We start from the raw sequence: 27,913 nt of genomic DNA, 5'->3' as shown, positions 1-27,913 counted from the left end.
TTGCCTGCATGAATGTCTGTGCACCACATGCATGCTTGGTGCCTGAGGAAGTGGTGAGCCTCCATGTGGGTACTGGGAATCAAACCAATGTCCTCTGCAAGAACAAGTGCTCTTAACCACTGAGCCAACTCTCCAGTGTGGTGATATTGTGTTCCCCAATATGTCCTGTACCCTAATAAATTTGTCTGGGGTCAGAGAACAGAACAGCCACAAGACAGACAAAGAGGCCAGAAAATGGTGGCACTCACACCTTTAATCCTATCACTTAGGAGGCAGAAATTCATCGGATCTCTGTGAGTTCAAAGCCACACTGGAACCAGCCAGGCATGGTGACTCACGCCTTTAATCCCAGGAAGTGATGGCAGAAAGCAGAAAGTTATATAAGAGCAGAAAAGAGCCAGGGGAATGGTTGTGCACACCTGTCATTCCAGCACTTGGGATGCAGAGACAAGAGTATTACGAGTTAAAGGTTACTCCCTGCTCTGTGGCCGCTGCTCAGGAAGGACATCGAGGAGCTCTGATGGCTGATGGAGATTGCCAACACTCAAGTGACCCAGCCTGGTGGTGATACAATCTTCAGCAAGATCATCAAAAAGAAATCCCCCACCAAGATGATCTTTTCTTTCATGACATTTCTCCTCAAGCACCAACACTTTCTGGTGATACCCAAGAATCTTATAGCCCAGATTTCTTTCTTTCTTCTTTTTTTTTCAGAGCTGAGGACCGAACCCAGGGCCTTGCGCTTGCTAGGCAAGCGCTCTACCACTGAGCTAAATCCCCAACCCCTAGCCCAGATTTCTTTAGCAGATGATGATGAAAGTCTTCGAGGATATTTAATAATTGTTGGCAAGAAATGTGCTCGGGAATCTGGGCCTGAACTGGGTTATCGCATGGCGGTGGATGAAGGTACAGATGGGCAACAGTCTGTCTATCATATTCATCTCCATGTTCTTGGGGTCAGCAGATGAATTGGTCTCCTGGTTAAAGCATGTTGGGGGTAATTTTCCCTTCTTTAGGTAGTGAGTCAGTTGGCAGGCTCAAATATGTTAAGTGCCACACATAGTTTTGCCTGTGTGTGGAGAAATTGAAGAGATCATTTAAAATCCTGTGCCTAATTAAAGACATTGTTACAAAAAAAAAAAGAGTTCAAGGTTGTCCTCAGGCATTTGAGACCTTATTCACAAAAGAAGGAAGGAAAGAAAGAAAGGGAAAAAGAAGAAAAGAAAGAGAAAGAAGGAAAAAAGGAAAGGTAGATTCAGGAACAAACAAACAAAGAAAGAAAAAAGGACATCAAGGCTCATAGTGGTTATGTCATAAAACAAGGACATTAAACCAAGCCCCCAGAGACCACATGTATGTTCTTGTTCCAGGCCTTTGTGATACTCATTCCTTCGACAGGTGTCCCTTCTTTCCCATACGCCTCCCTTCTTCCTCCTTTCTTCTTCCCTTCCTGCAGGCTCTTGAGTGTGCTAGGTAAGCACTCTACCAAAGAGCAATGCCTTTCTCACATCACAGAACACATTTCTTGGTTGTTCAATACTAGGGATTCCCATGTAGTCCAAATAGTTTTCTAATGGGACATTTGTTTTTACTCTATGTATGTGTATGTGTCGTCTGCATGTATGTATGTTACGTGTGTGCCTGGCACCCTTAGAAGGTAGGGGCAGCCCCAGGGACTGGAGTTAAGGACAGTTGTGAGGCACCATGTGGGTGCTGGGAACCAAACCTGGGTCTTTGGCTAAAACAGCAAGTGCTCTTAACAACTGAACCCATCCCTCCAGTCCCTACATGGTTTTGTTTTGTTTTGTTTTTTGGTTTTTTTGAGACAGGGTTTCTCCATATATCACTGGCTGTCTTTGAGCTCACTCTGTAGACCAGGTAGGCCTTGAACTCAGAGATTCACCTGCTTCCGCCTGAGTGCTGGGATTAAACATGTGAACCACTATTGCTTGGCCTACATGGTTCTTGATCTTGCTCTTCATGCCTCAGCCATCAGTGCTGGCATTGTAGGCATGCATTACTATACTTGGTTATTGTTATTCTCCTGCTACCTAGTGTATGTCAAATGTATAGTAGAAGCTGTGTGTACCCTGGCAAATGAGATTGGGTTCCTCTGTTCACAGTATTGACATTTGGGTTAGAGTATAGAGGCCTTAGATTAGTAAAAAGATGAGCCCATAGTATAATTTCAACAGGGAAGTAGCCACCCACTCTGAACAGACAGGGAACAGGTTGAGCCTAGCCAACAGATTTTCCAAGATTCCAGGCCAGGACATTTAGTCACGGGCACTTACTGAGCCCTGGGATGCATTCTGAACATTTCTGCATTGAGCCAAAACAAATGTGACTCCTCTCAGCAAGATACATGAAACTCTGTGCTCTTCAGTTAAAGTGAGCAGGGGTATGGCCTTGCTCCGTTGTAGAATCTAGTAAATGCCTTGAGTGGAATCTCTTCCTGTGTCCTGGGGCCAGGGCTCACCTCTGGCTTCCTTCATTACCTTCAGCTTCCTGTGTGAGCTTTACCAGGCTGCTAGGTCAGAGACTTGGCTGGGGAGAATGTAGACTCTGGCTGGGCCTATATCCTTGTAGATTCCACGATCCTGGCCACCAGCCATGGTATTGCCCTCAGTTCTGGAAGCCATACTCTGTAGGCAGTCCCACCCTCTCTGCTCAGATGAGCCAGGCAGAAATCAGAGTGGGGAGGAACTGGGCTATTTATGGCCACACTCTGGGGCCTCCACATTTCCACCCTCATTCAGGGAGAGGCCACTTGGTCTGTGAAATCCAAGCCCTGTTTCTGGCACCAGCTGGAACACTTCTCATTTATAGTATGTTCCTGTGGGAATGGAGAAAGATGATCTGGTTCTGGGACAGCCAGACAAGCAGTGACTCTAACAGTGTCTTTGGCTTCAGAGTTGACAAATGTTCATTTGCTGAACATGTAGCACAGGAGAAGCCCTGCTGGATTCTGAGGACATAGATGAGTCACATGAAGTTCTTGCCCTCCCAGTGTTCTCTCCAGGTGGGGACACTGACCTCAAGAGACTGGAGTTTGGTTCCTCGTAGCCACACAAAGTGGCTCACAACCACCTGTAACTTCAGCTCTAAGGAATCCAACACCTCCAGCCTCCACAGGCACCTGTTAGACAGGTGCAAGGAAGCAGCCATTTTTCTGCTTGTCTCCTCTCTCCTTGCTTTCTATTTTGTGACATAAGGAATGATTGACTTGAGCTATGGCAGCCCTCCTGTGGCTGTGAGGGCAAAGTCAAGAGTAAGACCCAGACTAGAGTGTCACACAGATCCCTTGAACTAAAGCTAAATTACCTTCCTTAACTTTTTCCCCCTGTTCAGTCATTTGAGATAGGACCTAATTCTATAGCCCAGGTTAGCCTAGAATTCTTGGCAATTCAACTACCTTAGACTCTCAAGTGAGCCAGGGATTATAGATGTGAGCCACAATGCCTCCTCAAGATTACTGTCTGTCTGTCTGTTTGTCTCATTCTAATAGGCCAGATTGATCTTAGACCCCCTATATAGTCAAGGATGACTCTGAATCTCTGAATTCCTCATGCCTGGCCATGCTCAAGCTTTTGTTTCTCTTTCTTTCTTTCTTTCTTTCTTTCTTTCTTTCTTTCTTTCTTTCTTTCTTTCTTTCTTTCTTTCTTTCTTTCTCTCTCTCTCTCTCTCTCTCTCTCTCTCTCTCTCTCTCTCTCTCTCTCTCCTCGTTCAATATTTTATGTACAACTGCAGGAGAAATAATACACAGATAGCTTGAACATAAAAACAGGTTATAATTTAAAAGTCCAGGGTTGGGCTAGAGAGATGGCTCAGGCGTTAAGAGCACTGACTGCTCTTCCAGAAGTCCTGAGTTCAAATCCCAGCACCCACATGGTGGCTCACAACCATCTGTAATGAGATCTGGTGCGCTCTTCTGGCCTGCAGGGATACATGCAAACAGAACACTGTATACATAATAAATAAATAAATCTTAAAAAAAAAGTTCAGGGTATTTTAAACAGTAAAATATTTTCTCTTAAAGGCTAGGCTCACAACCAAAAATATAAGGAAATAGTATAAGTGATAGCATTTCCCAATAAGTCCTTTTAAGCCAAATGATAGCTGAATTTTACATATAAATATTGATTAGATTCTGGGATACAGAAGAAACCTATCTTCATCTGTTCAGAGAGCTATGTTTTACTTAAGTTGTGTAAGTGAGATTCCTAATCATCTTCCCCTTCACTGTTGGATTTACAACAGACATTTTTCTATAGGCTAATCCATAATCTAAAAAGATCTTAGCCTCCCCGTCTGAAAGTATGGCCAGCATTTTTTTCCATCAACTTGATACAGTACAAATTCTTATCCTAATAGTGAAATGTTTCACTAAAGCTTCTCAGTGATTGGGTAAAACCAAAACTTATTATAAGCCTCAGTCATCCTAGGGTCCCCCCTGCTAGGTAGCCTCCCTGGATCTGTGGTTTGCAGTCTGATTGTCCTTTGCTTTATATCTAGTATCCACTTTTGAGTGAGTACATACCATGTTTGTCCTTCTGGGTTTGGGTTACCTCACTCAGGATGATATTTTCTAGTTCCATCCATTTGCCTGCAAGTTTCATGCTGTCATTGTTTTTCTCTGCTGAGTAGTACTCCATTGTGTATATGTACCACATTTTCTTAATCTTAATTTATTTAACTTATTTATTTTATATGCATTGGTGTGAAAGTGTCAGATTCCTCCAGAACTGGAGTTACAGACAGTTGTGTGCTACCATGTGGGTGCTGGGAATTGAACTCGGGTTCTCGGGAAGGGCAGCTGGTGCTCTTAACAGCTGAGCCATCTCTCCAGCCCACTCTGTCTCCATTTCTTGTCCCTCTTCCATTCCTTCCTTCTTTTTTTGTGGCACCAAGGACTGAACTCAGGGATCTGAACATACAAGACAAGTATTCTGCTGGAGCTGCACCCCCTCTGCAAACGTTCCCCATACCCTCCTCCCTCTCCTCTCTTTGGTGCTAGAGATGAACCCAGTGCCCGTGTTTGCCAGCTAGGAAATCTACCACACGGTCTGGTGGGCGTGGCACAGGCCTTTAATCCCAGCACTCTGGAGGCAGAGGAAGGTGGTGGATCTCTGTGAGTTCAAGGCCAGCCTGGTCTACAGAGTGAGTTCCAGGACACACTTAAAAGCTACACAGAGAAACCTGGTTTCAAAAGAAAAAAAAAAAAAGGAAAAGAAAAAAGAAATCTGCCACAGGGCTTTCTGATTTTTTTTTTTTTTTTTGGTTTTTTGAGACAGGGTTTCTTTAAAGGTGTGTGCCACCACCACCTGATGATTCTCTCTCTCTCTCTCTCTCTCTCTCTCTCTCTCTCTCTCTCTCTCTCTCTCTCTCTCTCTCTCTCTCTGTCTCTTTCTTTCAAGAGATGGGCTTGTGTGGCCCAGGCTAATCCCAAACTCCTGATTTCCCCTTTTCTACTCCTCAAATGCTTGACTTACAGTCATGTGCTACACATCTGACTTACTATATTTACTTTTTTTTTTTTTTGAGACAGTGTTTCTCTGTGTCCTGGAACTTGTTCTGTAGAGACCAGGCTGGCCTTGAAGTGGGATTATTGAGGTGGAGGTCTAGCTAAATCACCCAGGCTGGCCTCAGCTCATGACACTTCTGCCTCAGCCTTCTGCATAGCTAGGATTCACCGGCAGCTGATAACACATGCCTTGAAGATGTTTTGCTTTAAAACGTTATTTTTAAAAAAAATTAAATATTTATTTGTGTGTGTGTGTGTGTGTGTGTGTCTGTGTGTGTGTGTGTGTTTACCTGTGCTCAATAGCCCAAATGTGTTATTTTGGTAAGGGTTCCAACTCTGATGTTAGCAATTCTGAGATAATTGCATCTGTTTATGTATATTTGGATTGGACTGCACCATCTATTTTTTAAAATTATTTTTATTTTATTATTTTATGTTTTGGAGTATTTTTTCCTGCAAAAATGTCTGTGACCATGTGCATGAATGGCCTACTGAAGTCAGAAGAGGGCATTGGATCCCCCGGAACTGGAGTTAGAGACAGTTGTGAGCTGCCGTTCCTTATCCGTCAAAGCCTGCTGTGTGCATCATTATTCTTTCTCATGCTATTGGACAGAATTGGTGACATGGGTATTTATAAATGTAGAGGACTCTGGGAAATGAAGTCTTTACGAGGCTATTAATGTATTGGAGGATAATGAACACTGCCATAGAACTATCTTGTTTGGCTCCTTCTCGCAGAGAAGTGTGAGAGGTGGAAGCAAGCACCAGGACAGTAGCTAGCAGTCACAAAGCCTGACTTCCACCTTGGTGCTCGGAGCCTGTCTTGCTATAGCGGTTATTCTCTCTCCTCTCTCTCAACTCACTCTCTCTCTCTCTCTCTCTCTCTCTCTCTCTCTCTCTCTCTCTCTCTCTCTCTTTCTCTCTCTCTCTTTGAGACAGGGTTTCTCTGTGTTGTTTTGGTGCCTGTCCTGGATATCGCTCTTTAGCTCAGGATGGCCTTGAACTCACAGAGATTGGCCTACCTCTGCCTCTGGAGTGCTGGGATTAAAGGCATGTGCACCACCGCTCGGCTCTACCCCTCTGTGTATCCCCCTTCCATTTCTCTATTTTCCTTTCCTTCTCCTGCCCTCTCTCTTTCTCATCTCAGTATGTAGCCCAGGCTGGCCTCGAGCTCTTCCTGCTCCTACCTTCTGAGTGCTGGGATTATAGGCACGTGCCACCATTGCCTGGCCTCTGCTGACTGCTTTTTTCAAATGGCTACCTGAAGGCCCCAAGTTTTCTGAGTCCTTGCTTAGAACTTATTCACTTGGCCACACGTGCTGCAAAGGAGGCTGAAAGTGTAGTCTTTGTTCTAGGTGGTCCTGTGTCCATAAACCAGGTTAAACGAGTAGATGGATACTGGGAGGTAGTCACTGTTTTCTACCCCTCTGCCCTGCTAGAGGATTTAGTCTAGAAAATTATAATAATGTTAGACAGAAATTAAGTTTTTAAAAAATAATTATTTTTTTTTACTTCATTTGCATTGTTGTTTTGCCTGCATATATGTCTGTGTGAAGTTGTCAGATCTTGGAAGTGACAGACAGTTGTGAGCTGCCATGTGGATGCTGGAACTTGAACCCGGGTCCTCAAGAAGAGCAGTCAGCGCTCTTAACCACTGAGCCATCTCTCTAGCACCATAAATTAAGCTTTTAGTTAACTGGTGACAATTTTCATGCCACAGTGGTAACAGGTGACCTCTCTCCTTACCAGTTAAGTACATGAAGGAGGTCTCACCGTATTTCAAGAATTCTGCTGGCGGGACCTCAGTTGGCTGGGACTCCCCTCCTGCCTCGCCTCTTCAACGTCAGCCTTCTTCCCCTGGCTCCCAACCCCGGAACCTCAGTGAGGCCAAACACATATCCTTGAAGATGGCATATGTCTCAAGGAGGTGCACCCCCACTGACCCGGAACCCAGGTGAGGCTGGAGTGGGGGAGGCATTGAGATAATATAAACGAAACAAAAGATATCTGTGTTGTATGTAACTGACGGACATGATGCCAGCATCCAGGCTGGCACAAAACAGGTGCTTAACAGCTAGGTCAAATGGATGTATGACTTAACTCTAGGGTGATTGTATACATTGCTCCCCCCCACCCCAAGACAGGATTTCTCTGTGTAGCCCTGGCTGCCTTGGAAATCACTCTGTAGACCAGGCTGGCCTGGAACTCACAGAGATCTGCTTTCTGAGTGTGGGGATCAAAGGCGTGCGCCACTACTCCCTATGTCTCTTCTTCGTCTGGGAAATTAACAGTGGAGGAGGGACTTGGTGTAGGGAGGAGCCCTGGCTTCCAATCCTGACTCTCCTTGATTTTTTTTTTTTTAGAAAGGGTCTCAAACAACCAGAGCTATTCTCAATTTTGCTCCACAGCCCAGGAGGACTTGAACTTCTGATCCCTTTGCTTTAACTTAAGGAGGGGTGTGATTATGGGATGCACCACCACATCTGGTGTTTTGAATTTCATCCCTCTGCTGGGAGAAGTAGCTGACTGTGTGCATAGGGAGGGGTGGATTTGGTGGAGTCTGTCTTTGGAGATTATCATCTAGGAAAGGTTTGCCATTGATTTCCAGACTCCTGTCAAAGCCTCAGTGGTTAGAACTGGGTCACGTGGCAGGCATAATTGCAAGGGAAGCCATGAACTCGAATACTTTGCTTTCTAGTTCTGCAGTAGAGGAAGGCAGGGGGGAAGGTGGATGGGCTCGGTTTTGGGAGCAGCCTCTGGTTTCTGCCCTGCTCCACGTAGTACAGAAATCCAAAGGGGGGTGAATCCTTAATGGAACACAAAACATTGTGGAAAACCTTTCCAGCACTGCTGCTGCTGTCCCCTGGAACTCTCCCTCCATATTTGATGGACAGCTTTTTGTTTCTTTTCTCTCTACTCACTTTCTCTCTTTCCCCAAATCTCCCCCCACCCCCGACTTTTTTGAGACAGAGTCTGTATAATTTAGGTAGCTCAGTCTTTAAAAATTTTCGAATAACATTTATGTATTTATTTATTTTGCGCACGTGTGTGTGTGTGTGTGTGTGTGTGTGTGTGTGTGTGTGTGCATGTGTGGTGGTCAGAGGGCAGTTTTTAGGAGTTGGTTCTCTTCTACCATGTGGGTCTCGGGAATCAGGTCATCAGGCTTGGCTGCAAGTGCCTTTACCCATGGAGCCGTCTCGACTGCCCTGGTGGTAATTTTGAACTTCTGATCCTTTTGCCTCAGTCTCCCAAGTGCTAACATTGCAGATGTGAACCACCATACCTGGCTGCTTTTCTTTTCTTTTCTTTTCTCTTCTTTTCTTTTCTTTTCTTTTGAGATGGAGTCTCTTTAGTTTGTTCTTGCCTGCCTCAACCTGATTTGATTACAGATGTGTACCGCTTGGCCCAGGTCTTTATTATAAGTAAACTTTTTTTTAAAAAAAATTTATTTATTTATTATGTATATAGTGTTCTGTCTACATGTATCCTTGCAGGCTAGAAGAGGGCACCAGATCTCATTATTGATAGTTGTGAGCCACCATGTGGGTGCTGGGAATTGAACTCAGGACCTCTGGAAGAGCAGCCAGTGCTCTTAACCTCTGAGCCATCTCTCCAGACCCCTATAAGTAAACTTGGTCTCTTAAGATTCTTAATATATTTCCCTTATTATTAGATGCATGCCTTAGATTCTAGGCAACAGGGAGGACTGGAAAGCTAGCTCAGCAGGAACCTTTCGTAGACACCAGGAGAAAAGGGAATTGGGTCCTTATACCATAACTGTGGCTCCTGGCCCATGTTTGAGTGGGTATCTAGAAATTTGAGTGTGTATATGTGTGTGTTGTAGCTTCTTGTCCCTAAATCTTGCGAGCTTTTAACACCTGTGGCTGGGATTCTAGCAACAAACTCAGTCCTTATCTCTCATGAACACCCTGTGTGGTTTCTTCCGGCTTGGCAGTGGGTGGGTTTCTTGGACCACACGTCTGGGTTGGATAGCTGGCCAGTGACATGTCCTATCTTTTATCCCATTGTCCCTTCAGGTATCTGGAGATCTGGGCAGCAGATGGCCAGGACACCTTCTTCTTGAGGGCCAAGGATGAGGCCAGTGCAAGGTCATGGGCAGGTGCCATCCAAGGCCAGATCAGCACGTTCATCCCTTGGGTCAAGGACGAGCTGCAGGCGCTGCTGACAGCCGCAGGTGCAGCTGGGAGCCAGGACATCAAGCAGATTGGCTGGCTGACGGAACAGGTGCTGGCTGGGCCCCATTGCTGGCACCCTGTGTCACCCCACGCCCTCCTGGCCCTTGATCTCTTTCCCTTCCACCCCTCCTCACTTCTGTTTTGCTTGCAGTTGCCCAGTGGGGGGACGGCCCCAACCCTGGCCCTGCTGACGGAGAAGGAGTTGCTCCTCTACTGCTCTCTCCCCCAGACTCGAGAGGCCCTGAGCAGGCCAGCCCGTACTGCCCCGCTCATTGCTACCAGGTACCGAGGGCCAGGGGCGCTGTGCTGCACTCAGTGTTGGGCTCAGACTTGGGAAGGTGGTGTTCCAGAGGGGTCCCAGAAGCCCCAAAGGTCAGCCCTGCTCTGCCTCCAGCTACTTCCCAGGGGGTCTGAAGCAAGGTCTGCCCCTTTTAGCCCCAGTTTTCCTCATTTATAAAGTTGAGGCTCGGAACAGAAAAATGTGGAGTGCTAACTGTCACTCAGTTACTGACACCTACATCTTGTACTGCGTGGTTCAGGGGACACAGAGTTCACGTGAACAGTCACTGCCCTCTAGGAGAATCCGGAGTCGGGAGATAGACCCAGAATAGCCATTACATTGAAGGTCATAGGAAACACTTAGCTGTCTGGCTTGGCAAGGGAAGACTTAGGGAGGAGGTGACATTTGAAGTGGACTTTGATGAATGAGAAGTGTGGCTTTGAGGAAGGACGGTAGAGGATCTTAGGTGTGGCCAGAGGTACAGAGGTGGGAAGGACTAGAGCATGTTCGTGGCCTGTGAATGTGGCAGAACCAGATGCAGAATCCACATGGGAACCGGGGGGAAAAGAGACAGAGCTGCTGTCTGGTGAGGGAACATTGTGTCAGCAAGGTTTTGTGTATGTGCATACAAACACAAAAACCAGAGGTCATATTCAGATACCTTTCTCTATTTCTCTCCACCTTAAATTTGAGACTTTGTCTTTCACCAAACCTAGAGGTTGCTATTTTTGGCTAGACTGGCTGATCACCAAGCTCACAGGATCCACCTGTCTCTGCCCCCTCCAATCCTGAGGTTCCAGATATGTGCCACCACATTTGGCTTTACACACACACACATATATATATTAATTTTTACACACACATATATATATATATATTAATTTTTGTGAAACAGAGTCTTACTATGTATCCCTGGCTGGTCTGGAACTTGCAACATGGACCAAAGTGGCCTTGAACTTGCAGGAGATATGCCTGCCTCTGGCTCTAAGTGGGATTAAAGGCATGTGCCATCATGCCCACGCCATATTATTTTTTTCAAGCCAGGGTCTCTCATTGAACGCAGAGCTTGCTGTTTTGGCTAGACTGACAGGCCAGTGGCCCCTGTCTCAGCTTCGCCTAGCACTGAGGCTGCAGGTCTGGTTTTTATATCGATGCTGGGGACCCAAACTCAGGTCCTCCTGCTTGAGCACCAAGCACGTCACCCCCAGAGCCGGCTCCCTAGTCCCAGCAGTGTCCTAACACTCGTGGCAGGCTGTGCTGGAGGAGTTGGGGAGTCAGGAGACGGGGGGGCTGTGTTTTAGAGGAAGCCCTGTGCCTGCCTCGGAGAACTTTCACTGGGGAGGGGGAGGGCAGAAGCTGAGAGGCTGCCATAGCTTTGGGAGACATGGGCCGAGGGAAGCAAGTGGGTGGAGGGAGCATATGGAGAAGAACAGTGGCATTTGCAGTGGAAAGAGCATGGGTGGGAACTCACAGGCTCAGGGCTTGCCAGATGGGAGAGGGCAGGAGACGTCCCGGATGAATAGGAGGTTTGGAGTGTGTGTGTGTGTGTTGGTGGGGGCAGTGGGACTGGAGGGAAGGTGCCTATGGAGGAGGTTCAGTGGGGTGCTGAGTCAGATCCAGAGTACATGTGGGAAACATAGGGAACGTGGCTCAGAAGCCTGGGGACTATTGGGTCTGAGGCTCGCGGCTGGAGTATGGGACTTCAGTAGAAGCTCTAAAGGAAAACAGAGTGGGTGGCGTGGGGAACAGAGGGGCTAAGGGCCAGAACTTAGAGGTCTGCTGCCAGAGAGGGGCAGTGAGCTGCCCAAGGCCACAGCCGCCAATGAGAATCAAGCTTGTTACCATGTCTCCTCTCTCTGGATAGGTTCCGGGCCAGCTGACTAGTGGCAGGTTTTGGATTGCCTGCCTAATCAAGTGATTCGCTAATTAAGGCAAATATTTTTTAAACAGTTACTATGTGCCCATAGTTTAAATTGCTTGGAATACAGTGCCGTGTAAAACAGACAAAAACTTCTACATTAGTGACAATCTAGGGAAGAAGTTAGGCAAAAGCCTACTGAAGCTAATAAGTAAAATATGTAATTTCAATTGCATGTGGGAGCACATACCTGTAATTCCAGTACTTAGGAGAAAGAAGCTGGAGGTTCAAGGCAAGTTCAAGATCAGCCTGGTCTACATAGTGAATTCCAGGCTAGCCAGGGATATTTGAACTAAGATCTACAGGACGTGAAAGAGTGAGCCACGTGGGGGGTAGGGAGGAGTACTCGGGCAGAGCGACCAGGATGTGTGAGGACCCCACTAAGGCTGAAATGAGAGGAAGGGGAAGATGGTGGAGACATACACGCTGCCATTCCTGTCCTCTGTAAGACACTGAAGGATGCGGGTCACTGCCCTGGCCCCACCCCAGCCCACCCCAAAGCCTCATGCGTGGCCCTCTGCTCTGCACACAGGCTGGTGCACTCGGGCCCCTCCAAGGGCTCAGTGCCCTATGATGCAGAACTCTCCTTTGCCCTGCGCACGGGCACGCGTCACGGTGTGGACACTCACCTGTTCAGTGTGGAGTCACCGCAAGAGCTGGCAGCCTGGACCCGACAGCTGGTGGATGGCTGTCACCGGGCTGCCGAAGGCGTGCAGGAAGTGTCTACAGGTGTGCCGGGTGGAACCTCTTGTGCCCAGAGGCATTCAAGTTTCTTTCTTTATGACATTTCGGGAGGGGGATCACAAATGGAGGTTGGGCCTTTTAGGAGGTCCTTGTTTGGAGGATGCGGGAACTCTGGGAGGAAGGGAGACATTTTTCTTGGAGTCTTACTTATGTTATCCTTGTGATTCTGCTGGTGAGGATACACGGTGGTGTGCACCTTTAATCCCAGCACTTGGGAGGCAGAGGCAGGTGGATCTCCGTGGGTTTGAGAACAGCCTGGTCTCCAAAGCGAGTTCCAGGCCAGCCAGGGCTGCACAATGTGACCCTGTCTTGGGGGCGAGGCTGTAGGTAAGATAGCAACCAGTTAGCTTTGAATTTCAGGTAAACAATGAATGCTTTTTTATATGTCAATCTAAATTCTTCATTTTATATGAAAAATAAATTTAACGGGGCAGTCCTGGGCCCTTATGGGATAAACTGTGTTCGTCATAGAATTTAGCTCCCATTTATTTTTTATTGTGCTGAGAATTGAACCCAGGACCTTGTATATGATAGCTACATACTCTTCCACGGAGACTTCCAGCCCAAGCTTCTCCAACACGTGCGCCGGAAGTGGGGCTAGACACAGCTGCAGGTTCTCTGAAGGCTGGCCCTTCTGTGTGTTAGGATAGGGTGACCGACGGTGAGCCTCCCATACCTAGGGGGATTCAGGCCAGATTCTGGAGCCGCTTTTGGAGTGGGGTGGGGCTCGTGGTCTCTGAGGTGCCAGTAGCCTGTGTTCACTGCCCTCCTGCAGCCTGCACGTGGAATGGCCGTCCCTGTAACCTCTCCGTGCACATTGACAAGGGCTTCACACTGTGGGCAGCCGAGCCAGGAGCAGCCCGAGCTGTGCTTCTCCGACAGCCCTTCGAGAAGCTTCAGATGTCATCAGACGATGGCACGAGTCTCCTTTTCCTGGACTTTGGGGGTGCTGAAGGAGAGATCGTAAGTGGAGGGCTGCCTCTGCATCCTGGGGGTGGGGATGCTCTCCTGGAGGCCAGGCTGGAAAGAGCCCCTGATCCTTCTCTCTGTCTACTCTGCAGCAGCTGGACCTGCATTCGTGTCCCAAGACTATGGTCTTTATCATCCACTCCTTCCTTTCGGCCAAAGTCACCCGCTTGGGGCTCTTGGCCTAGAAGTTGTCAGATGCACTAGCCCTGAAGAGGATCATTTACCCCGTGGCCTGACTTGTCCTTCTGCCGACTGCCTACTCATCTTGGGGCGGAGGGAAGGGAGAGGAGGAGAACAAGGGTCTCAGAGACCAGCCTGAGGAAGGCCGGCGCGGTCTTGGGGAACAGGGCTCAGACCTGAGACAGCGGGTCTGGCTTGTGATGGGGCAGCCCTTCCTACTGCTCACCTCCACCAGTGCCTTTTGAAGAGAGATATTTTGTGTACACAGAAGCCATTCCAAGCCTGGGAGCTGCCCCTCTGGGGATTCTGTCCCTAGCCAACAGCAGAGCTGCCAGGCCTCCTGGAGGCCCCAAGCCACCCCCGAGGTCTCTGCGGTTGGAGTCTTCTGGGTCAGTGGCAAGAGGAAGAAGAGGAGCCTTCCTGTTCACTTTCTCCTGAGCCCCGTGGGGCATCTGGGTTTTCTCTTCTCTCTCCTCCTTCCTCTTGGCTAATAAACAGCCTGTGAGCACATAGGCAACCTGGCTCCATGTCTGTGGTTTGTGTCTTGACATTTAGACTCTGAGATGGCTCTGCAGTCCCAAGAGGAACCAGACCAAGGTGTGAGACCTTCTCCTGGAGAATTGGGTCTCAAAGTGAATACAGGCTTTATCTGTGCTCTGTGATAAATGACCCTGCAATCTAGCAGCTTAAAGCAACAGCTACTCATTATGTCTTCCATTCTGTGGGTCAGAAATCTAAGAGTGAATTTATTCCCATCTGAATTGGATTTATTCCTATCTGAGGTCTCTTATGAAATTTCAGCCAATGAGGAAATTGTCCCATGAAGTTACTTAATTAGCTTGGTTGGAAATTAGGCACCAAGAAATAGGGAGATGCAGGTAGGTGAAGATTCTCCAGTCTTGCTTACTCATCCACCTCACTCATGCACCCACCAACCCACAGTTCACCTAGAAGTATCTAGGATACATCTGTTCTGTGCTAGTCCTCGGTGATGTAAACCTGACAGGTCTCTATCCTCAGCTGGAAGAAAGCCATCCAAATCTTCCACAATCAAATGTGTGATTCCAATTGGTCAGACCCAGGGAGTGAGCCGAGATGATAGTGGGACCTCTCCCGGTCTCATTTCTGTACGAGGAGACACTGAAGCAGGTACAGCTTGGAGAAACATACTTCAGCCAGCTTCTCCTGAGGTAACACTGTAACACAACGACAAACCAACCAATCCGCCTCAATCTCCATGGCTACAACAACAGGCATTTGTTTTCATGCTCCTGGCTGTGCATCGACTACAGTTTTACTAGTTCAAACTGGGCTGAGCGGAGCACTTTCGCCCCTGGCTGATGGTTGGGCTTCCTCGGGCATGCTTGCCCTAGGGTAGGTCAGTGGAGTGTGAAGAATGGTCACAGTCGATCCCGTAGACCATTCAGGTCATCCGCCGGACAGAGAAGGAAAGCACACCCCACCCATGAGTGCCCACTATCAGAACTTTCACCAACCAGTAGAATTCCGTGAAAGACAGGTGGATATCTTAGCACATTCAGGTCCTAAAGCAGGTAGAATATGAAGGTTCCCAAGCTCCTGGAACCATAGGGTTTTGTTTCTGATTATTTTTAAAACTTCCCTGACCCAAATCCCACACTGGCCTAGGAATCCGCAGTTGGTCTCTGGACTACTGCCACAGCCCTGGCGCTTTTCTGATCCCCCGGCCCCTCCTCATCCCGTTCACCCCCATGCCACAGTGTATTCACCACACAGTCGCCACTTTGTAGGCAAGGACACTGGCGTCAGCAGTGGCTAGTTGGCCATGGTTATCCGACCGTCAGCAGCACAGCCCCAGCGGGAACCCAGCCAGTCTGAGGTTGAGTTAGTCAGTGCTAAGAATAGGGCTTTGGGATCAGACTGAACTATGGGCGGATCCCAAACACGGCCCAGCTCTGTCTTACTGTGTGGGCCTTTGTGTGTGTGACCACTTTTGTATTCTCATCTTTAAGTGTGTAAAATGAGTTAATCTCATAGATTTTTTTTTTTTCATGAAACCAAAAAGAAGTTTTCTGAGACAGGTCTCACTCTGTAGCCCAGGCTGGCTTGGAACTAGATATGTATAGGCCAAATTTACCTCAAATTCACAGAGATCTGTTTGCCTCTGTCTCCAGAGTGCTGGGATTAAAGGTATGTGCCACCATGCCTAGCCTAGGTGTCTTTAAGAAGCTAACTACACCCATGAGGGCTCTGCCTTTATGACTTAATTACTTTGCAAAGACCCTACCTCCTATTCTTGAAGGGTACAGTTTCAATATGTGGATTTGAGGGGGACACCCGCATTGAGACCATAGCACTATCTATATCTTTGAAATAGGAGAATGAGGTGGAGAGGGAGGCCCAGGATGCCTTACACAGAAATTTCAGAGTTAACATAGTAAAGAAAGCAGTTGGAGGGCCACTGAGATAGCTAGTACCGAGCAGTTAGCACTGTTAGTACTGGAGTTTGACTCCCGGCACCCACAGCAGGTGGCTCACACCGCCTGTAACTCTAGCTTCACTTGGAGGATAGGGGGTTTCTGGCTTCCCACACAGAGGTGCTTCCAGCTTCCCGCACAAACACAAAACAAAACAAAACGAAGAGGAAGGCTGGGAATGCAGATCTCCTTCCCTCCACCCAAATCCAGGCTCTTGGTGGGAGTAGTGACCGGAAGAGACCAGGAGGGGGCGCCTCTCCTCTGTTACTCATGCTATATGCTTGTGGAATTTGAACTGTCCACATGGAATGTTTACACTTTAAAACTAGGTGTTATGGTGGAGCTTGCAAAACACCTGTGCTACACAGGGTGGTTCTGACCTCAGGGCTCTGGTCTGTCTGCCTGCTCTCAGCATTTTCCTGAGTATAGAGTCTATAAGGTAGGTCTAGGGGAGAAGGAGCGAAAGGACCAAGCAGACACCATCACAGGCTGCTCAGTCTTCTCTCAGAGACCAGGCCTCAATTTTAGTTTCCTGAGACTTAAGCAAACAGTTTCTGAGAGGGCCTTGAACAAAAGACATAGTCCTTGCAGTAGCTCCCTTTCTGCATGTACTCTGACTGTTCAAGGTTCAGCCAGTTGTTTACTGTCTGGGACCCCTCACCAACTTAGAGCTACATGCCTGGGTCAATGTGAACATGCTAGGCCAGCCTGCCTTCATGGCAGCTTAAGGACAAAGCCTGGGACTTGTCCTGGACAGCCCCCAAAATGATAATTGTAACCCCCAACCAGTAAATTTAAAGGTTACATACCCTCACCCAATTAAAAGAGAACAGAGACCTTCAAAAATAAAAATAAACCAATGCAAGTTGCACCTGTGCCAAACCCCCAACCGCCCTGAAAGGCTTTCGGTTTTTGCCTTTAAAAAGCTAGCCTCACAAAGAAAGAGCAACTCCTCCCTGCCTCGATGTATTGGGTGTAGGAATGAGTTCCCTGTCTAGACTTGTATCTATAGAATAAACCTTGCTGTTGCATTCTGGACATCCTCGGTCTTCGGTCGCGACCTGGGCATAACAGAAGCACCTTGGCTAGAGGCATGGCCCACGGGGAAGGGAGAGCAGCTGAGAGCAGCTGAGAGCATCTGAGAGCAGCATCAAGGCCCTGCCATGTGGCAGGAACAGGTAAAGAAGTGGTGAGGAACAACAGGGCTGTCCAGGGCCATTTGGGAGATTCAGGAAAGGTGGGCAGTTCAGAGCTAGCCACAGAAACCCTTCTTTACTGACTCTTTTCTCTAAATTCTTGTTTACATTTATTTATTTACTTACTTATTATGAGACAGAGTCTTACTAGGTAGCTCTGTCTGGACTTGAATTCACCAAGACCAGCCTGCTGCTGCCTCCTGAGTGTTGGGATTACTGAAGTATGCTACTGGGCCAGAAGACATTTAGTGTGTGTGTGTGTGTGTGTGTGTGTGTGTGTGTGTGTGTGTGTGTGTGTGTAGGTTACATATCCCATGGCGTATCTGTGGAAGTCAGGACTTGTGGGACTTGCGGGAGTCAGTTCTCTCCTTTCACCTTGTAGGTTCTGGGGATTCGAACTCAGGTTGTCAGGCTCTGCTTCCTGAGTGTTGGAATTACTGCACAATGAGACGTGTGTGTGTGTGTGTGTGTGTGTGTGTGTGTGTGTGTGTGTGTGTTGGGGAAGGTTGTATGTCCCATGGCGTATCTGTGGAGGTCAGAGAACCTGCAGGAGTAAATTCTCTTTCACCTTGTAGGTTCAGGGGATTCGAACTCAGGTTGTCAGGCTTGGCAACAAGTGCCTTACACTCTGAGCCATCTTACCAGACCCATGGGTCACTTTTCTTAAAAGGGCCTGGTGCGGGGAGAAGAGTGCATGTGACAGGAGGGAGCTAATGGGTGACAGGGCAGAGCCCCTACTTTCCAGGGGTAGAGCACCCCTAAGAATCCCCCATTTTCTCGGGAAGAGGGCAGATGCAAACTCTGAGGCTGCCCACGTGCCCAATCTGTTTATTTTTCTGAGACAGGGTTTCTCCATGTAGCCCTGGCTGTCCTGGAACTCGCTCTGCAGACCAGGCTGGCTTCGAACTCAGAGATCCGAGGAATTAAAGGTGTGCGCCACCACCGCTCGGCCCAACCTGGTTTATTTAGAATTTTTTGGTTAGCATATAAAGAACTGGATTTCACACCCGTATATTCTTCAAAGCCTAAGGCCTGAGTCTACCAGGTCGGTAGGAAACATTTTCCTTAGAACACCGCTGACGGAAGTCACGGCGGAACAGAAGTTGCACGCATAGGCGCGCAGCGGAGGACGCCGTAGAGAGACCCACACCAGCTGCCAGAGCTTCCGGTTCGGACGCGGGACCTCGCAGCTGTGGGAGGTGAGAGACTTGAAATAGCTTTGCTCAGGTGACGCGCCGTGGAGCAGGCGGGGTCGCGGCGTCCAGGAAAAGCCAGGTGCACTAGGGGAAGGTGCTAAGTGTTGGGCTGCGGGCAGCCTTGCGAGGGACCCTGCGAATGTAGCTCAGTCCCGCTGCCTGCTTCTGTACGTCCTGGGCCAAGTCCCCGGGTCGTGCCGAGCCCTAGCGCCTCCCCTCGGATCGGCCTCGCTGGGTGGCTGTCGGGGTTCTTGTGGGCGTGCGCGCGGAGCCCCGCCACGCCCAGCTCCACGATCTGCCCAATCACGTGCTTGAATGTGGCAGGTGGTTCCGCCCCTTTCCACTGCCATTAAGAACTCCGCCCTGCGCCGTGCTGTGCAGACCTTTAATAAGCTTGCCTTTGACCCTCCCACCAGGTTCAACCAAGAGGATCGCTGCCCCATCCCAAGGCTCACAAAGAAGGCTCCCGGATCCCAGGCTTGCCCGGCTAGGCAGCAATCACATTGACTCTTAAGGTCCATGCTGTGAAAAGAGGTGTGGGCTGTGAATGAATGGTTGCTGAAGTCTTAGTACGCCTGTTTGGGTTTTTTCCCCACCTCTTTAAAAATATTATGTGTAAGCCGGGCGGTGGTGGCGCACGCCATTAATCCCAGCACTCGGGAGGCAGAGGCAGGTGGATCTCTGTGAGTTCGAGGCCAGCCTGGTCTACAAAGCGAGTTCCAGGAAAGGCGCAGAGCTACACAGAGAAACCCTGTTTCGAAAAACAAGACAAAAAAAATTATGTGTGTGTGGATACAGCGTGTGGTGATCAGTGTCATTCTTCTTTCCACCGTTCTTTCCATTCACGGTGGATTCAGGGGCTCTAACTGAGGTCTTCAGACTTGAGCCATAGGCACTTTTACCCACTGAGGTTTTAAAGTTTTTTGTTTTCTTTGTTTTTTGTTTTCTCTTTGTGTGTGTGTGTGTGTGTGTGTGTGTGTGTGTGTGTGTGTGTGTGTGTGTGTGTGTGTGTGTGTGTCTGGGCTTAAAAGTGTGCCGCCAGTGCCTGGCATCCGACTTTTTTTTTTTTTTTTTGAGACAGGAATTTTCTGTGTAAGAGCCCTAGTTGTACTGGAATTCAATTTGTTGACCAGGCTGGCCTCAAACTCACAGAGTTCCTCCTGCCTCTGCCTCCTGAGTGCTGGGATTAAAGGCATGTGCTATTACCAACGGCTTCTGGCTAGATTTTTTATTTTGTTTGTTTGCTTGTTTTTGTTTTTATTTTTTTGAGACAGGGTTTCTCTGTGTAGCTCTGGCTGTCTTAGAACTCAGTCTGTAGACCAGGCTGGCCTCGAGCTCACAGAGGTCGCCTGCCTCTACCTCCAGGTGGTGGGATTAAAGGTGTGCGCTACCACTGCCCAGTTTCAGGGTGGGTTTTTTTTTTTTTTTTTTTTTTTTGGTTTTTCGAGACAGGGTTTCTCTGTGTAGCTCTGCGCCTTTCCTGGAACTCACTTGGTAGCCCAGGCTGGCCTCGAACTCACAGAGATCCGCCTGCCTCTGCCTCCCGAGTGCTGGGATTAAAGGCGTGCGCCACCACCGCCCGGCTCAGGGTGGGTTTTTAATGTGTGATTTTCATAACATCTGGCAAGTGGTTAAGTCCTGTTTTTACTTTTTAAAAAAATAGTTATGACATTTGTAGTCCAGAGGTGGGAATTTGACTTGCAAAAAGTGGTCACGCAGCAATTAAAGCGCTGAAGTAGATGATTTTAAAGCTCACATGTATGCATGAAAATAAAAATGTAGTGAAAAAATTTAAAGCTCACACTAAAAGTCTCTTTTCTGACACTTGAGAGTAGGCTAGTGTGTGGTTCTCCCCGACCCCCAGGATTTCTCTATATAACAGACCTGATTGTTCTGGAACTCACTTGGTAGATCAGGCTGGCTTCAAACTCATAGAGATCCACCTGCCTCTGCTTCCTGAACACTGGGATCAAAGACGTGCACTATAACACCTGTTTTTTTTTTATAATTACATTTTATTTATTTAAATTTTGTTTGTGTGCTCATGCACATGAGTGCATGCCATAGTGTGTGTGAAGAGATTAGAAGACAACCTATGGAAATTATCTCTTTCTCTTCACTGTGTGGGTCAAGTCAGGGTTTGTGGCAGGTGGCTTTACCCATCTCACTGCTCTACTTTAGTTATTTCTGTCTGTAAATTATAGATACTATAAGTTTTTTATTATTTTTTGTTGATACAGGATTTTTCTGCATAGTTTTGGCTGTCCTAGAACTCGCTCTGTAGACCAGGCTGGTCTTGAACTCACAGAGATCGAACTGCCTCTGGCTCTCAAATGCTGGGATTAAAGGCATGCACTACCATGCCCAGTGTGAGAGACCTTGCTAGGTTGTCCATGCATGCCTGGAACTCCTGGGCTCAAATGATCTTCCTGCCTTAGCCTCCCAAGTCACGGAGACTATAGGTTTACCATGCTTGGGTTAAGGTAAGCTATCAGGAGTACCTTTGAACTGGATATGGTGGTCTGTGCTGGCGATTCTAGTACTTGGGAGACTGAGGCAGGAAGAATGAGGAGAGTTTGAGGCTGGACTATACATCAAGATCTCAAAAAAAAAAAAAAAAAAAAAAAGAAAGAAAGAACAAACAAAACCTAGTCCCTCCATCCCCACTCCTCTGCCTTGATTACATCGTGAGGTCCAGGCTAGCTGAAGATAATGCTGAGATTATGTCTCAACACTTCTTATGCTCCCCACCCCAAGGCACACTCTCTTCTGCTTTGGTGAGAAGGAAGTGTCCAGAGCAGTCAGTACCTATATAGAGTGTGGTAATATCGGTGTGTCTCACTCTTTTGCAGACTTAGGACCGCAGGTGCGCCATGCAGCCTTTACAATGTGTCCTCCAAGCACAGAGGTCTCTAAAGTGGGGGCCGCTGACCTCTGTGTCCTGGCCGCTGCTCAGGACCTCCAGGACACATAGCAGTGTCCCCACCACTTCATGTCTTAGTCCAGAGGGGCAGAGCTCAGAAGGTGTTCAGAAGGATTTCAGCTCCAGGCTAGCCACCGGACCAACTTTTCAGCATTTTTTAAGAAGTGCTTCGGTTCTTCAAGAGAAACCATCTTCTCCAGAAGTGGAGGACCCACCCCCCTATCTCACGGGGGATGAACTTCTAGGAAGGCAGAGAAAAGGTTAGTTTTACTTCTTTCTTCCCCTTGGCTTCCTTCCATGCGCCACCGCGGCCTCTGGCTTGACTGCTTTAGCTATTCTCTTAGTACACTGTGGCTGTGGGGGGTCAACAGCGTGGGCAGGTTGCTCAGTTATAGAACCATCAGACCCTGCCGAGTAGCGTTACTGTAGAGAGACTCAGAGGCTGGCCTGGGGGAGAGTTGTTTGGTAGAGGGATTGCCTGGCCTGCATGAAGCTCTGAGCTCCATCCTCAGCTCCTCAAAAAGAAAACAGAACTCAAAAGCTCTGCACAGGAAATGGAGTCCTCTCTTTGGTTGCTTTTGGAAACACTGTAATCTGTGTTCTAGTTACAATTTTAAATTTCCATTTAAATTTCATCGTTTATGTGATTGTGTGTGTGTGGTGTGTGTGTGTGTGTGTGTGTGTGTGTGTGTGTGTGTGTGTGTGTGACATGTGGAGGTCAGAGGACAACTGTGAGAGTTGGTGTCTCCTTCCACATGTCATCAGGCTTGGTGGCAGAAGTCTTGATCTATTAAGCCATCTTGCCCAATCCTGCCCTCTCCCGTTTGAAGCTGGGCCTTGCTGTATAGCCCAGGTTAGTTTGAAACTCATAATCCTCTTGCCTCAGCCTCCTAATTGCTGGAATTACTGATGTCTGCCATCACTTCTGGTTTAGAATTTTATTCTTGGGGCTGGCAAGATGACTCAGAAGTTGCTTGCCCTCAGGTCTGATAACCTGAGTTTGATCCCTGGAACCCACATGGTGGAAGGGGAAAACTGACTGCCACAAATTGTCCTTTGACCTCTGAACCTGTGCTATGGCATATGTGCCCCCCACCTTCCAAAATATATAAAAAAAATTGGCTAGGCCTGTGGTAAACACCATTTTTCTCAGCACTTGGCAAGCAGAGACAGGAGGAGCTCTGTGAGTGCAAGGCTAGCCTTGTCTACATAATGAATTCTAGGCCCGCCAGAGCTAGTGTTCTGCCTGCATGTGTGCCTGCACACCAGAAGAGGGCATCAGATCCTATTATAGATTGTAGTGAGCCACCATGTGGTTGCTGGGAATTGAACTCAGGACCTCTGGTGGAAGAGCAGCCAGTGCCCTTAACCACTGAGCCATCTCTCCAGCCCCTGTCCCCTGTTTTGTTTTGCTTTTCTGAGAAAGAATCTGTCTCTTTAGCCCAGGCTGGCCTGTAGCCCACTGTGTAGCTCATGCTGGCTTCCAATTCATGACAGTCCTCCTGCCGTGGCCCCCCATGTGTTGGCTTTGTGGATGTGAGCCCACTGTGCCTGGCTTCCGTTTGGAATAATAGCCTGCTGGTGGTAACGGGGCAGTAACTAGAATAAGATTTGAAAGGGCCTACCACAGTGTGAAATTCATGTTTTGCAACTTGGTGTAAATTTGTACTTTTGCTTCATAGTATCACCATGGCTACTATGGCTGCCTTCTTTTTTTTTTTTTTTTGGTTTTTTTTTCGAAACAGGGTTTCTCTGTGTAGCTTTGTGCCTTTCGTGGATCTCACTCTGTAGCCCAGGCTGGCCTCCAACTCACAGAGATCTGCCTGCCTCTGCCTCCCGAGTGCTGGGATCAAAGGCGTGCGCTACCACCGCCTGGCGGCTGCCTTCTTTTTTATTCTGTGGTGTTTGTACCCTCTAGTCAGTGCTGCAGCTTTCAGAGGCTAGAGAACCTCCTTGTTAGAGGGGGGACAGTAATATGGGGCCTTGAATTTAGTTTTTCCTCAGATGGATGAAAATGATCGTTAGTCTTTCCTGTTCTGGTTGTTTCTGTAGCCCTATTTCCTCCTTTTTTTTTTCTTCCTCGAGACAGGGTTTCTCTGTGTAGCCTTGCTGTCTTGAAACTCACTCTGTAGACCAGATTGGCCTTGAACTTACAGAGATCCACCTGCCTCTGACTCCTGAGTGCTGGGAGTGTGCCACCAATGCCCAGCTATTTCCTTATTTCTTTTTTTTTTTTTTTTTTTTTTTTTTTTCAAATTTTTTATTATGTATACAGTGTTCTGTCTGCACATATCCCCACAGGGCAGAAGCGGACACCAGATCTCATTACAGATGGTTGTGAGCCACCATGTGGTTGCTGGGAATTGAACTCAGGACCTTTGGAAAAGCAAGCAGTGATCTTAACCTCTGAGCCATCTCTCCAGCCCCTATTTCCTTATTTCTTAAGGAGCACTTTCCCCTTATATTTTAAATACCCTGTTTATAATAGGTGTGTGTGTATGATGTATTTCCTTTGTTCTGAAAGACTGTTATTAACTTGGGGGTACATCTGGCTGTTGATGGTATTTTAGGGTCCTGGTGGATAACAAGGACAACAGGGGACTTTGTGGATAACAAGTTGCCTCAGGTGTTTCTGAAGGCTTTGGGAAGGAGGCCCAAGACATGTGGCCCTCTGCCCACTCAGCCCACCTTTCATTGCAGTCTACCTCGAGACCTACGGCTGCCAGATGAATGTAAATGACACGGAGATAGCCTGGTCCATTTTACAGAAGAGCGGCTACCTGCGGACCAGCAACCTTCAAGAGGTGCTTGCATTCCCCGCTTCCCCGTTCCCTGGGCCTGGGCTACCTGCCTTGGTGTAGGCTCTTAGATGAGTTTTAGGGAGAGAGTTGCCCCTGAGTTAGTTCCTTTGAGTGCTGTGTACACTAGACTGGCATACACTGGTGTTCCAGCTGTTTTCAGCTTTCATGATGCTGTTCATCCTCAGGAAAGGGGTTATCAGACTTGGTGTGGTCACCTGTGTCTGTAATCCTAGCTTTGGGAGGTGGAGGCAGGAGGATCTACAATTTGAGGCCGTTTGACTACAGGGCATGATTGTGTCTCCAGAGCAGCCAAACCCAACTCGACCAAACCAGAGCCAAAGAAAGATACTTTATGGAGAGTGCAGGTGAGGCTTGAGGAGTTGGTGCAGAATGGGTACAGCGCTTTCCCTGGGAAGTTCTGGAAGGAGATGGTGGTGATGGTTGCACTGTAGTGTTCAAGTGTTCCCATTATAGCACTGTACCCTTAAAAATGGTTGAAACACTGTAATAATAGGAAAAAAGCAGGTGGGCTGCGTGGTAGTGATTCTGCAAGGCTAATTCAAAGCTTGTAAGTTTCTTTTTCTTGTTCTCCCTTAGGCTGATGTGATCCTTCTTGTCACGTGTTCTATCAGGTACAGATTTGTTCTTTCCATAGGAAATAAATATATTGTGTGTAACCATGTCAAGGAGGCTTACTTATGGAGTTGAGCCAATGACTCCAGGTCAGTGAGAGTTAAGAGTTTCTCTGTAATAAAGATAGTATTGATACAGTTGGCTGACATCTGCTGAGCATGTCCTGTGTGTTGGGTTCCATGTGTACAATATACATGGATGTATTAGTTTAATTCTCACAGTAGCAGTTCTGTGAAGTTGTTTCTCTTACCAAACCCATTTATCTGGGCATGGTAGTACACACTTGTAATCTCAGCACTGCAGAAGTTGGGAGGATTGTGAGTTCTAGACCAGCCTGGACTACACAGTGAAACTGTCTAAAAAGTAAACAGTAGTCACAAAAATGCCCAAACCAAGCTCTATACATTATTTAGAATTTTTAAATTCACAGTGCTGAGCTCCCAAATTTCCTAAAGTTTTCTGGCTACTAATGGCATATTCTTATAATATATACATCTGATTTGAGGTGTAGCCAGTGGTTGGGAAACAGAATTCTGAGAAGATATGTGACATCTTCAGAGCTTGCCGGGAAGTACTTGATCATAGGAAGTTCATCAAAAGTGATAGACTGGAGAGATGGCTCAACAGTTAAGAGCACTGGCTGCTCTTCTAGAGGACTCGGGCTCAATCCCTAGCAAGCACATGGCAACTCACAACCGTCTGTAGTTCCAGTTCCATGGGATCTGATCCCTCTACAGGCACTAGGCACATGGGTGGTGGTGTACATATATGTAGACAAAATACCCATACACATAACAGATTTTAAAAGAAGCAAACACATCCTCTTTTTGTTGTTGTTTGTTGTTGAAGACATGTTAGTGTTACTATTTTCACAGCTGCCTTTAACATTAACTCCTTGATCTGACACATTTTTTTATGGGACCTCTGTGGAATGATACTGAGCGGTTGTTATGAGAGATTCAGAAATGAACCTTCTTCCATAAAGCTAGACTTCAAGGAGCTTGGTCTCGTATAGGGACTAGGACAGGTGTGTAAGTGGCCCACTAACACCTGATGGAAAAAGTTAACTAAACATCGTACAAGCTGGGGTGGTGGTTTATGCCTGTAATCCCACTACTTGGGTGGTCAAGATAGACGAGTTGCTGTGAGTTTGAGGACAGCTCAGGCTACATAATGTCTTTTAGGTTAGCCTGGGCTACAGAGTGTATGAAACAACAAAAACAAATTTCCAGGTTCAGGAGAAGTAGAGTTAAGGTAGAGGATACTTGAAGGGAAGAGAGTCCCAGAAGAGTTGGGGAAGGGCTTGTGAAGCTTGTAGTTTTTGAGTTTGGTTTAAAGGCGAGTCTGGATTTTGAGATGTGCAGGGAGGATATTGTTGAGTTAAGGACTCCGATGGCTTTCATTTTCTTCCCATTGACCTGCTCTCCTATCGTGCTCATTTTTGCCTCTTTGGGTCTTTGCAGGGAGAAGGCTGAGCAGACCATCTGGAACCGTTTACATCAGCTGAAAGCCCTGAAGACAAAGCGACCACGCTCCCGGGTACCTCTGAGGATTGGGATTCTAGGTATACATTCATTTGCAGATTTTTCCATTTTGAGACTTGGGATCCTAGAGTTTTTCCTTTAGAGCAGTGGTTCTCAACCGTCCTATCGCTGCACCCCTTCAATGCAGTTCCTCACATTGTGGTGACCCCCGACTATAAAGTTATTTTGTTGCTACTCCATAGCTGTAATTTTGCTACTGTTAGGAATTGTAATGTGAATGTCTGATATGCGGGACATCTGGTATGTGACCACAGGTTGAGAACTGCTGCTTTAGAGGCCTGGATCCCAGGGTGTAAATTAGCCATATCTACCCCGTGCATCTCTTTTACTTGCTGTTAGAGACTGCGAGATTAAGTGAGATGAAGCTCATTAGAAATAATAGGTACCCAGGTGGTTGTGGCACTCGCCTTTGGTCCCAGCACTCGGAAGGCAGAGGCAGCTGGATTTCTGTGAGTTTGAGGCCAGTCTAGTCTATAAGTGAGTTTCAGAATAGCCAGGACCGTTATACAGAGAAATCCTGTCTCAAAAAAACTAAAACAAAAACAAAAAACCAGTCAACCAACCAACAAAAACCTCAAAAGAATAGGATAATGGTATTCCTGCTATGAGGGATTTAACCGCTTGCATCTAGCTGGGTGGTAGTGGCTCACGCCTTTAATCTCAGCACTCAGGAGGCAGAGGCAGGCAAATCTCTGTGAGTTAGAGGCCAACCTGGTCTACAGAGTGAGTTGCAGGACAACCAGAGTTGTTACACAGAGAAACCCTGTCTTGAAAAACCAAAAAAAAGCCGGGCGGTGGTGGCGCACGCCTTTAATCCCAGCACTCGGGAGGCAGAGCCAGGCGGATCTCCGTGAGTTCGAGGCCAGCCTGGGCTACCAAGTGAGCTCCAGGAAAGGCGCAAAGCTACGCAGAGAAACCCTGTCTCGAAAAACCAAAAAAAAAAAAAAAAAAAAAAAAGAAAAACCAAAAAAAAAAAAAAAAAAAAGGAGAGAAAGAAACAATAGATGCTCAGTTAGTCATGTGTTCTTCCTAGAGCCTGATGCAGTTCATGTAGTACAGAGTAATAGACACAGGATTAGCATTTGGAGTCTGGAGGTAACATGAGTTTACATATAGTCATCTGCCATGTGAACTACTGAAGCATGCCCAAGTGAAAATCCAGGTCTGCCCTGACCAGTATGGTAGTCAATAGTCACATCCAAAATAAAATTTCAAAAATCCACTTCTTCCTTTGCATCAGATATATTTCAGCTTTTCAGTAACCACAGTTGACCAGGGGCCACCAGCTTACACAGCACCTCCAATCATTTTCATCCAGCACATCCCTTCACCTTGTTAGAAAGCTCTCTTGGA

At 47.5% G+C, this 27,913-nt stretch overlaps 2 protein-coding genes across 6 annotated transcripts in view; both read left to right on the top strand.

The window, feature by feature from the left end:
• The window catches only part of Snta1 (syntrophin alpha 1), a 31,759-nt gene extending 17,426 nt beyond the window's left edge, over window positions 1-14,333 (top strand). The window contains exons 3-8 of the mRNA XM_042276536.2: window positions 7,274-7,478; window positions 9,562-9,769; window positions 9,872-10,002; window positions 12,451-12,647; window positions 13,438-13,625; window positions 13,724-14,333. Coding sequence (XP_042132470.1) covers window positions 7,274-7,478; window positions 9,562-9,769; window positions 9,872-10,002; window positions 12,451-12,647; window positions 13,438-13,625; window positions 13,724-13,816 — 1,022 coding nt within the window. The 3' untranslated portion in view covers window positions 13,817-14,333. The remainder of the gene's footprint in view (window positions 1-7,273; window positions 7,479-9,561; window positions 9,770-9,871; window positions 10,003-12,450; window positions 12,648-13,437; window positions 13,626-13,723) is intronic.
• A 4,227-nt stretch (window positions 14,334-18,560) lies between these two features.
• Cdk5rap1 (CDK5RAP1 mitochondrial tRNA methylthiotransferase) overlaps window positions 18,561-27,913 on the top strand; it is a 34,154-nt gene continuing 24,801 nt past the window's right edge. The window contains exons 1-6 of one of the 5 annotated variants that reach the window (XM_076570929.1): window positions 18,607-18,662; window positions 19,076-19,174; window positions 21,512-21,842; window positions 24,283-24,386; window positions 24,981-25,015; window positions 26,480-26,580. In XM_076570929.1, the coding sequence (XP_076427044.1) occupies window positions 21,533-21,842; window positions 24,283-24,386; window positions 24,981-25,015; window positions 26,480-26,580 (550 nt within the window). In that variant the 5' untranslated portion in view covers window positions 18,607-18,662; window positions 19,076-19,174; window positions 21,512-21,532. Of the gene's footprint in view, window positions 18,739-19,075; window positions 19,194-21,511; window positions 21,843-24,282; window positions 24,387-24,980; window positions 25,016-26,479; window positions 26,581-27,913 lie in introns of all 5 variants that reach the window. The other 4 variants (XM_076570926.1, XM_076570927.1, XM_076570930.1 and 1 more) reach the window with 4 other exon arrangements.

Source organism: Peromyscus maniculatus, chromosome 4 (assembly GCF_049852395.1).
Source record: "Peromyscus maniculatus bairdii isolate BWxNUB_F1_BW_parent chromosome 4, HU_Pman_BW_mat_3.1, whole genome shotgun sequence".
In the NCBI taxonomy this organism is placed as follows: Eukaryota; Metazoa; Chordata; class Mammalia; order Rodentia; family Cricetidae; genus Peromyscus; species Peromyscus maniculatus.
This window is presented reverse-complemented; position numbering and strand designations above follow the sequence as displayed.